General features: G+C 34.2%; 1 protein-coding gene across 2 annotated transcripts in view; it reads right to left on the bottom strand.

The window, feature by feature from the left end:
• Positions 1 to 16,431, bottom strand: part of LOC128221360 (uncharacterized) — a 40,417-nt gene that overhangs the window by 6,957 nt on the left and 17,029 nt on the right. For both annotated transcript variants that reach the window (XM_052929960.1, XM_052929959.1), the window contains exons 5-8: positions 9,280 to 9,737; positions 7,801 to 7,965; positions 5,446 to 6,013; positions 1,748 to 3,849 (exon numbers count right to left, since the gene is read on the bottom strand). In XM_052929960.1, coding sequence (XP_052785920.1) covers positions 1,748 to 3,849; positions 5,446 to 6,013; positions 7,801 to 7,965; positions 9,280 to 9,737 — 3,293 coding nt within the window. The remainder of the gene's footprint in view (positions 1 to 1,747; positions 3,850 to 5,445; positions 6,014 to 7,800; positions 7,966 to 9,279; positions 9,738 to 16,431) is intronic.

Here is a 16,431-nt window from a genome sequence, read left to right as displayed (position 1 = left end):
TAGACTCCAAAAAAATGTTTATAATGTTAAAACATGCTTACCTTTCATTTGTTCAAGTTTCATGTGCTTACTTAAACAGAACAGTTAATAGTAATAATTGGAACACTTTTCCAATGTCAAAATGAAATGAAGTTCAAGATTGTGTACAGATAGGTTTAAGGGTAATTATAATGAACAATCTATCTTCTTTATAATGATTACGAGAAAAATCACTATTCGCTCACTTCGGGTTTTATGAAAAATGACAAAATTGTATTATGTTTTATACATAGTGGCCTAATATTGTTTTCTTTTTCAAAGCAATTTAACTAATACGAAAATATTCAAAAACACTTGAAACGAAATAAATAATAGGCCGCTTGGCTACTCAAGTCACGCCCGAAGACAAAGAGGCATCTGGGCTGCTAGAATGACGTTTTAGAAAATGCTGAAAATTGCTATATTATGTATATCTGTCCATAAAAGCGTATTCTTTTTAACGAAAACGAATAATAACTGCATTGACATGTTCAGGCCGCTAGGCCTCTACTTTCACGCCTCTATGCAGAATTATATCATGCGACTAAGCCGCCAGGCAGCTAGAACACCAACCTTTCGCCTAGAATACAATGCCGCTACCTTATTCTAAATAAGTCAAATCTTGAAGATCAGGGCAGTTTACATTATGGTTATTAATTGACCAAAGTATAACTTGAACATAACTTATTTCAGTTTTGAAACCGCAAATTTACAATTTGACAAAATAAACTGGGCAATTTAAGCAAACAAATACATTTATCAAACAATCGCATGGTACAAGTAAAATACATGTACTTGTGTGAAAAAATACAGAAACAAGCCCAGTAGGAAAAAAGAATAAGCATAAACATAATCAAGGTTTAATGGCAATGGGTAAACACCAAAGACATAAAACACAAAAACAAATTATCACAAACAAGAAACATGGAAGAACAGCACTAAACTCCACAAACTGCTCAGTGCATACATACTATAAATAAAAAAAACTAGGTATGTTTATCAAGGATTGTTAGGTACCGCCTTGGAACGGTCAGTAAAATGTAAATTTACTGGGAGTTTTAACCAGTTTACGTGTACAAACCTCACTCTTATCCCAACAATCTTAAATAAAGATAAAAAGTAAAAGTTTAATCTTATCAAAGTATGCATTAACTTAATAATAACTTTTTCTTATTAACTTATAGGTTAACCTCAAGTACTTCAATGATTAAAGGTCCCAACTCTATCTACAGACGGTGAAATAGAATTCAAATACTGATTTAATTATCAATATTTATGAAAAAAGCTACAGAAACAAGCTCAGTATCAAATTGTTTTAACATAAACCCAGTTTAATGGCACTGGGTAAATGCCAGACATATAACATAAAATCACACAAAAGAAATATGGAAGAACAGCACAAAACTCAACAAGCAGCACAATGCACACATACTATATAAAAACTAGGTTTGTTTATCAAGGATTGTTAGGTACCGCGTTGGAACGGTCAGTAAAATGTACTGACTTGTTTCTGCATTTTTTGCATAAATATCTATAGCAAACAACCAGTTGTAAAGAGGTTTTTAAAAAAAATATTATCAGGTAAAGATTACGTTGTGTAAATCATATATAATATTCGAAGGTTTAAACAACATACCAAAGCTGTATTATAAAAATAGGGGTGTTTATAAATGGTTGTGAGGTACCGCCTTGGAACGGTCAGGTATTTAAACAATACTGTAGCACTTACCTGATTTGAGCTACGTAAATAATCGTGTTGTGCAAGTAATGCCGCAATCAACTGTGGTGCTTTTTGCAGTGTACTGAACTTGACTATTAACGTGTTGAGTTTCAGCTTTGGTGAAATCACTACGTCAGAGCAAGCAAGTTTGTATAAGGTGAGTTGTTTGAGGTTTTCGAGATGCCCAAGGTCGAATTGTAAATCATTAAGTGGTCTATTTCCGCTCCATTCGAGGTGAAGTTGTTGAATATTTTCTAGTTTTGCAACGATTTCCTTAACTTTACTTTCCCAATCAAAATCCCCTAATGTGAGTGTTTTCAGAGATGTTAAATCTGAGAGCAGCAATGACGACACTAGTAAATTTGCTGGTTGGAATTTCCTAAATGTTATTTCGCATTCTAATAGTCCGTTCAAATGCAGCTGTTTGATATCTGTAAATTTAAGTTCGGTTAATGCAATAAATTTTAGATTCTTGCACATACCTAGATCTAACACACTTGGATCTTCTTTGTATTGAAGGACAGAACAGAGGTCTTTTTCCCCCTCTATAAGTAATGACGCAAGAGTTGATTTTCTTTCATCCAAGTAGGGCTTCAACATTGTCTTTTTTTCTGCTTTTAAATCTTGATGGATGAATGGACTACCTCCAGCGAGGGCGATATGCTGCAGATATAGGTCCATTCCGGAGTGCCCGCTTCTACCTGCCTCCTCGTAGCCACGATATATCATGTCTTGAAATGTTGTTGCGATCTCCATGGAATAACTGCCTCTTTCACAGTATTCAGTAAACAGCTCATTCAATATCTTTGAAAACTGTTCAGCAGCATGTACACTCAGGCCGCAGAGAAACTTGAACATCTGACCCAAGCTGAAGACATCCTCTTTTCTGTTATCCATATACACGTTCAGAATGTGTTGTATATCTCTGGACAAATCAGAAGTGTGTTTCGCTAAATACAATGCTGCAAAGTATTCCTGAAGTGTTTTGTGCAGAAATTGATAATACGCTGATCTTTCACCTGATTTTTTACTGCAAGACATGATACCAGATTCAAGAGAGTCTCTAATATAATCGTACTGGTCCCCTTTGATTTGAAATACAATTGATTCGTCTTTACTTGCAGAAAACAATTGATGAAATGCCAATTCACTCACAGAATTAAGAAACTTAATCGGAGGTTCCTCCGCCTCTATGTTTTTCTTTTCGCACATTTCATACCACCGTTCATCTATTATTACCCTGAAAACTTCAGACAGAGACATGTTATCCTGAAGTTTGTTTCTGAACCAGAGCCATACAATGTTAACCAGCACGATTGGAACATCGCGGAAATGCCACAGCCCTTTTTTGTCAAGGTCTTTAACGCAGGTTTCTGAACTTATTTCTACTTGATCTTTATCTAACTCCACAAGTATTTTCCGAACAAGTTCCGTAGGTAACTGAAGTCCTTGCAACTGCACATGATTTCCTAATTGAGAGCGATTCAATTTCAGCTCAGCTAGTTTGTATGGTCGTGTCGTTATGAATGTTGTGCAGTTCACCCAACATGTTTCAACGTGAGGGATTCGTTCAATACGCTTACATTCGCTACAATGTTTCCACTCATCTAAACCATCAAGCAACAGAAGACAATGGTCTGATCTCAAAACATCTGTTAACAGTTCGTTTAATCCTGTATATTCTGACTGAATCTGTTCAATTATAAACTGAAATATAATATCTTTGATTTTACATTGATCTTCAAATTCTCGAAGCTTTACATAGAATAAGAACTCAAACTGACTTAACGGGTTGTCTTTTCTTTTCTCCTCATTTACACCATGTTTAAATTTGCACCAACTGTGGACAATCTTTTTACATAATATCGATTTGCCATATCCTGGTTCGCCCTCCACGAAAACTGTTTTAACCATCGTGTCATTGTCGCTTAGAAACATCTGGTGAATTTCTGATATCTCTTCATCTTTTATATTACCATCTTTGTCTTTCTTGTTCTTCAGTAGAAGTTTGGGTTTTTCATAAATGTCTTCTACAGCAGCATCGATATCCAATCGGACGTTAATTCTGACAGAAGTTTCTTGGTAATGGTTGAGTAACAGTTTCTTTAAATCTGAAATATTATTATATTACGTTTAAGAACTTTCAATGTGAAATTAACAAATAGGAAATAATAGTCAACAATGCAGTTATTATAAGAGGTTGTCGGTAAGTAATCAAACGATGTATACTGTCGATATATCTGAAAGTATATTGTCAAACGATAAAGTGTATAATTTAATATCATTTAGGAAAATCAACGGTATTATTTTGGTATGGAAGTATTTGGCTGGGATGCTGTACATTACTTAGCTTGTGTTACAATTTGAATCTCATTTACATTGCACAGTAAACTAGACCAATAACAACACTGTAATAAGATAATCTTTCAACAAGGAAAGAGACAAATACCCCATATTATGCCTTGTTGAACGGACAGCCATTAATATATAGCAGGATATTTGTTAATATCCAACAAAACATTTAATGAAAGAGCAGGAATGTTGTGCAAGGAATCACGTACCTTGTTGGGCGGAAAGCAATTTATATATAGCATGATATTTGTTAATGTCCAACAAAACATTTAATGAAAGAGCAGGAATGTTGTGCAAGGAATCCCGTACCTTGTTGGACGGACAGCCATTTATATATAGCATGATATTTGTTAATGTCCAACAAAACATTTAATGAAAGAGCAGGAATGGTATGCAAGGAATCCCGTACCTTGTTGGACGGACAGCCATTTATATGTAGCATGATATTTGTTAATGTCCAACAAAACATTTAATGAAAGAGCAGGAATGGTATGCAAGGAATCCCGTCCGTTGTTGGGCGGACAGCCATTTATATATAGCATGATATTTGTTAATGTCCAACAAAACATTTAATGAAAGAGCAGGAATGGTATGCAAGGAATCCCGTACCTCGCAAAGTCATGTTCTCTTTAATACAATGGAGCCGGCAAGGCTTTACTTAGGTGTGAAGTTTATTTATTTTATTTGCGTTTTGTGTTTGAAAGGAATAGTGAACTGCGAATTTCGGCCCTACCCCCTGCGTTTTGGCAGCAACACAAGGGGTTGTGTTTATTTTCATATCAATCATGCTGACACTGCGTTCTTATAATTGTATACATTATTATTTCAATTATAATTGATTTTTATTACTTAAGACTTTTCGTTTGTTATCATTGTGATAGGAAATATAATAGTTGAAGTTGTATAATATAAATCTGAAAGAAAGTCGCTCACAGAATTTATGTTGACAACAATTTAATCATTAATAAACAATTCAGAATATAATTTATCTCACTTAGTTTATTGAACAACTATCAAACAGTGATTGGCCGAACTTCATTTAAATTGACTTTCGTAGTTCAAGCCGTACATAAGTCAATTTTCAATAACGTTATGGACGCTTTTTAATAAAGCATTTTCGTTCATAGTTTTAATAGTATTCGGTAAACCCCGCTTGATTGTCGTACGAATTTTGAATACGAAGATAATAATCACGGGCGAGGAAAAATCCCATACGTAAGATGATTTTCTGAACGAATGAAACATATTTTATTAATTCATGACTTTTGAACCATTTCTGAACATCTGATATTGAGAGCTCCTTCTGATAAATTCTTCCTAATATGTATTTTCATGGCATGTTTAAAGAGTCTTACCTGACTTTGCTTTTGTTAATTTGGACTTCCTTTGTTCTTCACCTTCACCTCTGGTCAGTTTGTTGCTTTCGCTCTTAGCTATTTCTTTGATGTTTTTTGTTGCGCTCTCGCATGTTTTCTTGAACTTACGTTTTTCTTTTTTAGCCGTTAAATTAAGTTCCCGTTTTCCATCTAAAGTGGTTTCTTGTTGTTCACGAATACCATGCATAGTTGCTTCTTCGAGTTTTAGTTTTTCGGACTGAGCAGAGTTTTTCAGTGAAAATATGCTTTCTTCGGTTGTCTCAATCATACTTTTATTAGCATTGTCTATACACGAATCCATCTTAGCAAGGGCATCTTCAAAAGTTTGCTTAATATCGTTAATGGCGCTTTCTTCTTGTTTACCTAAACTAGACATTGCAATACCGCCGAGTTTCTCAATGTCATCCTTTATCTCATTTGCATGGTCTCTCCATTCGCTTTCTTTGGCAGAAGCCAAATCCAAAACGTTTTGAACTCCTCTGATTGCTGCATCTTCGATAATATAATTCAGCAAGTCCGGGTTGGGATCTTGACATCTGGTTTTTAACTGAAAGTTAAATAAAATAAACATAAAATGCTTATGCATATGTAGCTCTTTGGTAACAGCAAAAAACAATCAGCTAAAAGCTTAAACACACATTTATGATATCAAATACGCACATTACACGAACCTTCTTAAACACACAAATATGATATCAAGTACGCACATTACACGAATCTTCTTGTCATGCGTACGAATATCTAAATGCATTTTTTTATGTGTACAGGACATAAAACTAATTTAGGTGTAGATGAGATGTGTATAGCTATGAAAGGGATCCTTAAGTTGAATTCCAAGTGCAAAATAAATACGGTTTCATCCGCCAGCCTTTATATTTCAATATTATGTTTGTCCGCAATTCAACATTCTCTCTCTACGTTGAAGGCATCAAACGCTAATAAATACATTTTTCCAAATAGTTTGAATGCATTTTCCCTAACTAAAATGTATCTTCAGTAAGAAAATGAGTTATTTTATTTATATATTTATTAAAATCTCACATCGTTTCTCTTGATCCAAAGAAACGGTTTAATTACATTGAATATTCTTAAAAATAAAACATTAATTAATTTAAATTCATCTTCAACACTTATTTAGAATATCGAATTTCGTTTGCAGATATGAGTGTGGAATACTCTACAAAAATATGTAAGTACGTTTATAGCTGTGTGGCAGTCTGTTCATTTTGTGATTCGTCGATATTTTATATGTCATTTTTCCTTGTCTCTGTCATTTTTTTTTTCTTTTTTTGTCAATTATGATTTAATTGATCACTATTTTGTTTTGTCTGTCTATATTTTTCACTCTGTATCTCCCTTGCTATGCCATTCGTCTGACTATATTAATACACATTTTATGCTATTCCATCGGTCTGTCTTTTTCCTGTTGCTCTTGTGTCCCCCGTCTTTTTTTATCGCAGTCGCTATTTTATCCGTATATCATATCAGTGTGTTTATACCACGCGATAAATTACGTCATATTTGCAACGTCGAAGGGCCACAATTTGCTTAAAATGAAGACTTAAATCAATGATAACTTTTCTTTTACTACACAACTTTAAATGAATTTAAAGACAGTCTATTCCGCTTTAAGAGCACCACCTTCGTTTTATTACCGAAATTTGATGAGATGATTAGTTTTATCAATACCTCGTCAAACCTGTTTCCAAAAAAAAATGATTTGACAGTGCTTCGTTAGACGGCTGCATTTTGAAAAAGGTTTGTTGTAGTGTTTTAAGAAAATAAACTTTCAACCAATCTCTGGTGAAAGACCGAAGGCGGTGTTGTGTAAGCGGCGTAGATTGTGCTATTGCCTTCCGACGTAGCATTTATGACGCAATTTACCACGTTGTATACACACATTGTATATTTAAAAAGTCGCTGCGCGTTCCCGTTTATTTGACTTATTTTTTGTGTAGATATACTTTCCATGCGTTTACATTATTTATGTATGTGAAATATACAGTATATATGTCGATATTTTATTCATCGTGATATATTTTGGTACCTATTATTCATTTGTCTGTCTGTCTGTCTTAATTCCCTGTTTCGTTGTTTGCGCTATCTGTCAATCAAATAATTATGTCTATGTCACCATTTTCTTCAAATAACTATTTAGCATGACTCTCTCGGACATCTACTCCCTAATATATGCCGTTAATTTGCTTCCCTAACTACCTGATATTCATTGTTTGTACAATATCGCCCGGGTGTATCTCGTTTATTCATTAGTGTCTAACTGACCATATATCTACCATATATAGCTTCGCAATATTTCCAGTTTTATTATTTTACCTCATCAAGCTGCTTCCTTGCTTTCAGTATTTCTGGATCTCCCTGGAAATATGGGTCGTTTAGCACCGCAATCATGCTGTCTATACACTCTGTTGTGGCCTGGTCTGTCAGAGCACTTGAACATACGTCTGGCATATGCCGAATCTTGTTAACGTACTTCCGAGCCTAAAATATAAATTAATTTTCACGAATTGCTTACGTCTCATCCCAGTATAAAGCAAAAATGTGAATTTAAATTCGAGTTTTTTTTTTGCTTTGGGGTGAAACAATGTTGATTCCTATTTTAATTGGTAAATACTGTATTTAAAGTGAACATACTCCTTTGATGCAAAGCATGCTAATTATTGCAACACATCCGATCCTCAGTCAAAATGGCGTCTAATTAACCGATGTAGAAACAGAAAACAACTTCGACTATCATTCACTAAGTCTCAATTTATCTCTTCTTTTTTTCAATTTCAATCAATCAGTAAATAGCAACAGTTGTTTCTCAATAATAATAGCAGCGCAATTAAATTAAAAATGCATCGGTATTTCACTACTGTTCCATAATTTAATGGCAAAGCCAGATTAGAGTTTGATTTAAATTTCACATTATCAGTGTGTGTTTTGGGTCGGGAGTTATCATAAGAGAACTGATCAAGAAATCAGATCAAAATAATTTGAATTCATTTGTGGAGTTGAAAGAGGCGCCGCTATATGCGACAGTCGAACAGTAATTTAGGATTTAGGAATTCTGACCAATAGAACAATCCCTACGATTTTAACAGCCAATTGACAGTACTTCGGTCGAGGAAATAACCATTAAACATTATATTTATGGTATGATTATTATTAGGGCAGTGACCGTTCTTATTGTCATAAAATGTAACCGTGAAGAAATTCGCAATTATCACAAAATAAATACTTTACATAACCCTAGGATTCTATCTCTGGAACGCGCAGAAAATAAAATAGTCAAATGACGTTGAAGTTAATTGAAGCACGTAGTGAAATGCATTAATACAATACATTGTTGCCTTCAACCAAAAACATTAAATTAATGAATTGTCATATGACAATGCAACTGGAAATAACATTGATGCTTTTGAAATGCAATAATGTATCAGAAGGGCTATGCATATTCCTTCCCAACATAAACATTACTGCGAAAATGGCAGTTCCTTGACATTTTTTCGAGTTACTCAAAAATCGGTATATACAGTTAACAAGCATTTCTTTAGAATATATTAAGGGATGATTACTGCCACATCTACCTGAGATGTCAGATTATGTATGGACAAACATGTATGAACGATTGAAATGAAAGTTAACCATACACTCATGATGCAAATCCAAATGAGAACAGAAGCATATACTACGCTATTATAAAGCGAGCTATTAAGGTAATGTTTATGTTGAATATATTTTTCATACTCAATTTATTCAAAGCCGTTCATATTTTATTGTCTTTGTCTGATAGGGAAAAAGTATAATTACCTCGTCAGTTAGTGTTTCCAAAGTGTGTTTGAATCGCCCGCAATTGTACATACAGGCTGCTAGTCCGTTGAAGTCGATTTCATCAAACGAAGATTTGTCATCATACCCAGATGACTGCATGAATAACTTGGCGACAGCAAACGGAGAGTCTCGCCATGTGTCAGTCGAAGCGTTTCTCCAGGAAGGGTTCGTTCTTTTGTGTATGATCTTGATTTCCTGTCGAAGTTTTTCATGAAATCGACAATGTATTGTCAGCTGGTTAGAAACATGACCATGATCTGTTGAACAAGTCTGTTCTATCGATGCTTTCTGGAGAATGCCGTTGTGCAGACGTGTAGCTTCTGACTTGACACAGGGAATGAGAGCTCTCCTTGTGATAAAAACGGCCTGCCATTGTTTGAGCCAGTTTCGGGATTCGGGGCTGTTGAAATCCCGCTTTGCCTCCATCTTTAATCGGTCTTATGTGGATATAAAAACAGTACTATGCTCTAATTCGTTTAATAAATGTTTTTAAAATACACATAATATTAAGGCTCGCCGTAGCACGTGTGACAGTTTTTTCTCGTTAAATTGTTTTTAGTCTGCTATATTATTTCCTTTTTATGAGTTCACAGCAAGGTCAGTAGCTGTTCAATACACTCATTGACAAACAGACATGTATTACCTTGTTTTGCATGAACATATTATTATTGTTTATAGAGTACAACATGAACATTCATCTAGACGAAAAGGTGTTAGACTCGAAACTGCGCTTAACATATATCATTTGTTCAATTAAACAGCTCGAGGAATGGCCTCGTACATGTGCATGGCTAGTAAAGTTTTCAAGGGAAGCAAAGAACTGTTGTTGTTTTCTTATTTAAGCTTTTCTTGTAACTGAATTCAGGAATTAAGTTCAAAGTGCTGCCACAAATAAAGGAATAGCAATAACTTTTACCAATGCATTTTTCATGATATGTTACTTAGACCATTTTCGCGGTCAAAACAAAATCTCGTTTTACATCAAAACTGTTGTTCAATAAAGTTTTATTTTTAAGGTATTGTTCATTTGACAATTCCACTCTTTAAATTATGCTTTATAGCTGTATACGGATAATAACTATAAACAGTATTAAGTTGAGGAAAAAGCAACATATGAATATCAAATTAAAGTTATTGGGAAATTGTCTTATTTGCAGGTTTTCTTATATCCGAGACATATATGTTCTGTGAACTGAAGCTGTTCGTAATTGAAAAATGATAAAAAATAAACAATTGAAAAAATACCAATTACAGTTATTTAGCAAGTTTGGCTTGAACATTTTTTTCCAGAAATGATTTTTTCTCAGTAGATTAAGCAATTAATAAAACTGAAACCTTAACTGCAAAGAAAAGTTTCCGAAAATGAAAAAGGTGTGCATCTTATAAGTACCTATCATGCTAGTTTCTTCGGAAACTCTTAACTATGAACCTTATTTAACCATCTTAATTGTTTTGTTAAAGCTGTACTTTTGTGTCCTGGATGTCCATATTAATTCAAAGTCAAGTCTTCAACCGATCATGAACAAAGTTATTTCTTTGATCGCCGGTAAAACCACGTTGGTGTATTATCCAAAAATTATAGTGTGCGATCCCTACTCAATTATTCTATTTGAATGCGAATAAAATGTTTGTGAAAGAGGCGAAAAAAGCTTTGAAACAGGATTGCTTAAGCTTTGAGTTTTCATTAAATAGGGAAGCTTTTGGTAGGAAACATTGGCAAAAAAGCGAACCTTTTGCGGAGAGCTGCTCTTTTGACAAAAATTGCCCACCTTTTGCGTAGCTGTTTAATAGAAAAAAGAGAAGTTATTGGTTGTACCGGCCGAAATAAACGCATTTTAGTGGTATCGGGCGAGAATCGCATTTTTATGGTATCGGGCGAGAAACGCATTTTTATGGTGGTATTGGACGAAACAAAAACGCAGCTATTGCGAAGCAGCTATGTTTTCAGCAAGGTTATGTAAATACATATATTTAAATACACACGTCTTCATCAATATTTTATACTTCATATTGTTTATGAATTAATGTTTAATAAATTAAACAAAACTTAATCGACATTGGTAACATTGTATAAATCTGTACATATTTGTCAAAAATGGCGTCACTAGGGACAAGCATAAAAACCTTTTACTGTTATGGCTAAGTTATGGAATAAAAATGAACAATGAATAATTTGTAGAGGTTAATGGGCCCGGTTTCGATATACCGATCAATCGATTTGCACCGCTGTTTTTACTTCAAATTCGATTCGGTTATCGTAATTGTCGCATATCTGTTCAAAGGGTTTAAAGTTGATGAAAATCACATTAGCATCAAGAAAAAAGATGAATCCACTAATATTCATGACAAATTAGAGTTTGTACCAACATCATCACACTTTACCAGTAAACAAATAAAATCTGTGAATGTAAAAAAGCAACAAGGTATGATAAAATGTCAGTCAAAATGTTAAAATCGCTGCCCCAGTTAATGCTGAACCATTAGAAAATATGATAAACAGATGTCTCAAAAATCTTCTTTTCCCAATAACATGAAAGTAGCTCAAGTTGTCCCAATCCACAAGAGAAATAGTGAAGTTGACAAAAGCAATTATAGACCAGTTAGCTAGCTAACAGTGATGTCAAAGGTGAGAGAGAGAGAGAGAGAGAGGGAGCCATCTATCAACAGCTTATGGATCATTTTAAGAGCATATTCAATCCTTATCTTATAAGTTCCTTTAGACTTGGATTTGTATGCAAAACAGCTCCACTGAAAATTGTCGAGGACTGGAAATATTTCCTAGACAAGAACCATATTGTCATATTGATGGATCTCTTAAAGGCTTTTGACTGTCTACCACATGACTAAATTCTTTTGAAAATGAAACACTACAATATATCAGAACCCGCAATTAATCTAAAAAAGCTACTTATCTGACCGGAAGCAATGTGTTAAAATAGGCAATGTTTGCAGCAATTTCAAGGGAATGGTCAAAGGGGTGCCACAAGGAAGTTTTTTAAGACCGGTATATTTTAACATCTTCAAACATTACATTTTCAGTTTTGTAATATAAAAATACCAATCTTTATACCATACAATTTAAGATATACAAACACATTTGAAATACCCCAACAAAGAACCGAGAGGTACGGTAAACTATCATTCAAGTGTGCAGCTGCAGCTCTGTGGAACTCCCTACCAGAATATTTTTAGGCCAATGAAATCGTTCGATCAGTTTAAATCACATATAAATAGCTGGAATGATGAAAAATGTTCATGTCCAGCATGTGACACTATATAAATTAGGGGATGTTTTCACAGGGTGTGCAGACTCATGTTTAGGAACTGTTTGTGTTATGCATGAATTTTGTTGTTTTGCTAGCCAGTTTGTACTCAATTGCTTCACCATTATTACCTAGGTGTTATTGTAAACACACCAATAATTACTTTTGTTGCTTGATTAACATGCTTTTCTGCTGCCTGTATTATTTCTTGTTATGAATATGTTAACAGCTACGTAGTGCTATGCACGAACTGTTGTTGCAGTTGCCAGCTTGTTTGCTTGTATTTGCTTTGTCTTAGGCTTTGTTGTTAACACACTAACTTAATAAATATTCTTTGTTCAGTTGCTTGTATTATTCCTTGTCATAAAAAGGTTACTGCTTTGTAGTGCAATGCATGAACTGTTAACTTTTAACATGATAACTCTTAATATTTTAACTTAAAACACTGTTTGCTGTACATAAACCGGTGCCTGATTATGTATGTGAATGCTATACTATCTAGTTTTAACTACCTATATCTTTCGCATTTTCAATGTATAAGTCGGTGCTAAAAGCTCTTTAGAGCTTATATTGTTCTGTTACATAATCCGAATTTGTAAATCAAATTGACTTGACTTAAATTGAAGGTAAATTTACTATTAATTCGAATATTTGGCTATTATAGCTCAACATAAATTCGAATTCATGCAGCGCTGCTAGCTTTAGATGTAACGTCGTCTGAAATGATGTTATGTCGAGCAAAAGATTCAATGTGTGGTTTTTCTTATCGAAGACAAACGATAAAAAGGCCGTTTGCAATATTTGTAGGGCAGAAGTAGCTAGCTCTGGCGGTACTACAATGTCTACGCATCTAAGACGACACCATAAGATCGACGCGTCGGTAACCACACTCCAGTGTTAAAAAACGTAAACCAACCCGTACATCAAGGTATGTTGTAGCGTGTAGAGTTATATGACTTATGTGCTGACAGACTGGAAAAAATAGATTTTAAACTCGTTTTCAAAAATAATTTAAATGACTGCATTGAATCAAAAGTCTTGAGGCCTACTAACTTTTACCAGGACAAACGTTCATTTTACCAGTACAGCAATTGAATTGGCCAGGCATTTTTTTTTTGAATTGCATGCTCATAAGATAACAGTTATTTTAATTGTCTTCAAATAGACGTCAATTTAATTTAGCCTTAAATTATGCTCTTTCTAAATGACTAAATTTCAAACATAACAGAATGCATTCAGCAAAATCTGATTGCTTTTATCAAATGAGAAAATGTGAGTTCAGGTCCCAATTCAGTGCATTTTAGGTTCTGACTCAGACATTGTAAAACCAGTGCTACCACAACACGGTGAATCCTTGGACGTTAAGTAGTAAGGGTAAACCTTCAGCAGCCATGTCAAACACGATTACAAATGCTGTTGTCAACTTTATCATTCAAGATATGAGACAATTCACACAACTGAGAGTTCCGTAGTTAGGTAAATCTTGTTTGCATTAAGTTTATTTGAAATTATAGAACGTGTGTGCATTATAAAGGTTAACTAGCTTAGTTTGTAATACAATAGGTTTCCAAAAAAAACACAAAATAACCTAATTAAAGTTAAATCACATGCCATTACCCGAAGGACTGGAGTCTAGAATCTAAAGTCCTACAAATATGAAAAAAAACATGTGTCCACGAATACACTTGGGACCGAATCTTGGAAAAGTGTAGTACACTTCCAGACCCTTCGTAGGCAGGAACCAAACCTTCCAGCAGAAACTATACCCATTCTGCAAGAACTCCCACACCTGCCAGTACCATCAGCCGCAACCAAGATACATTGGCACATAAATAAAATATATAAACTGAATTCTATTTGTAGCAGATTTACAAATATATAGGCTATTGGGTAATAAACATATCAATCATGGACCATTACGTCATTTAAAAGATTTGATTTCTTAAGCTTACATTTACTGTTTTTAAGTATATTTGCATGTTTCTGATATATATTTAATAAGATGAATGTATTGTATTGGTGATATTATATAATGTATGTAGAAAGACTAAAAATGGCCTGTACTTGTTTTCAGTTCATATGATCCTAATTTATTCTCAACAGGTAGAGACCTTGCCAAGTGATACAGGAGATGTTGTTAATTAATAATCGGCATTACAAAGCTTATTTGGTGATGAAGATGTATACATAGTTAAAGCTGAATCTCATGTTACCCGTTGTGATAGAGTGTCATAACAAAAAGTGAGATATAGAATAGCTAAAACATTACCAATGAATGCCAGTCCATTAGAATATTGGAAAACCAACCCAGAATATCACAACTTGTGTGCTTGTTGTTTTGTGTTCAAGGAACAGCAGTTGCTTTTGAACGTGTATTTAGCACAAGTGGGGACATTGTGTCGGCAACACGGTCATATCCTAGCCCTAATGGAGTTGACAAATTATCTTTTATTAAGAGAACTATTATGAAAAGCTTAGGTTTTTAAGATGTGTTAAAAAGTGTATGACTATTATTTACATTTTTTCAAAGAAAATTGTTTTAGTAGATTTGTGTTTAAACCCTGGTTGACAGTTGATACTAATCAGTAAAAATCTGATGCTGTTGTATAACCATTCTGCATGATCATTTAAAGGTCTAAGAAAAGACTTGTTAATTAATACATTCACATTTTACCTGGTTATAATTTAATTCAAGAAGTATTTTTTTATTATGTGTAACAAAACGACACTCTTTTCTGGTAATATTTGTTTGCATGTTTTACGTTTTTCTGTAATAATTCGTGTTTAACTTTTTATTCAGACAATTGTGTACTATAGCTATTGCTTTATAGTATCGACAATAGATATCGCGTATCGCCACCTCCATATTGCAAAACGTATCGTATCGAAAATGTCTGAGCAATACCCTAGTCTCAACAGGCTGCCATATAGTGAAAAAGGCATTCCTTATAATTTTATTGAAATCAATCCATAGTATTAAGGTAAAATAAGTGCCAGAAGAGCTAATATAATGGTGCTGTGTATGTCGTCTGTGCGCCCAGAAATAGTTGCTAATAGGCCCGATAAAGTCTTTAGTTTGATTGTATCTGAATAAACATTTACAGTTTAGATATCAATCAGAGCTCGGTTTTTTAATTAAACCAATTCATGACAGGATTGTAAACCTTGAATTGGTCGAAATGGCCTTATTACAACATTTTCTTCTTTACCCTTACATACCAATGACTTCCTTAGCAACAAAAGACTACGTTAGCAACCAGATAAGTCCCTCACATCCACTTCCTTGGTAACCAATGGCTTCATTAGCAAGTATTACCTTTCATAGAAACTAATGACTTTTTTGAACCAATTATTTATTAACAACTACCTTTATCAACTCAACCAATGACTTCCTGAACAACAAATTACTTCTTAAATGACCACTGATTTGTTTAGCAACAAAGGAATTCCTTAGCAAATTATGACTTCCGTACAAACAACCGTAAGCAAACCAAGAACTTCCTTAACAACCACTAACTTCTTTCGCCACCAATGACTTCCTTAGCAACATATGACTTGCTTTGTACACAATGATATCCTTAGCTTCAGAGGACAATCTTAACAACTACCTACATTCACTTACACAGCATTCGATGACCACCAAAGCAACCAGATAATTTCATAGCATCAACTGTTTGCCTGAGTAACCAATGACTTCCCTTCCAACCAATTCCTTTCTTAGACACCCATGACGACCTTAGCAACCACTTACTTCCTAGCGACTACCTACATCCATGATTATGAAGGATCCAACCTTACAAACCAATAACTTCTTACTAACCATTGAGTTCTTACCAACTACCTTCTCACCATCATATTATTTTTAACA

The sequence above is a fragment of the Mya arenaria genome, chromosome 16 (genome assembly GCF_026914265.1).
Source record: "Mya arenaria isolate MELC-2E11 chromosome 16, ASM2691426v1".
Classification (NCBI taxonomy): Eukaryota; Metazoa; Mollusca; class Bivalvia; order Myida; family Myidae; genus Mya; species Mya arenaria.
This window is presented reverse-complemented; position numbering and strand designations above follow the sequence as displayed.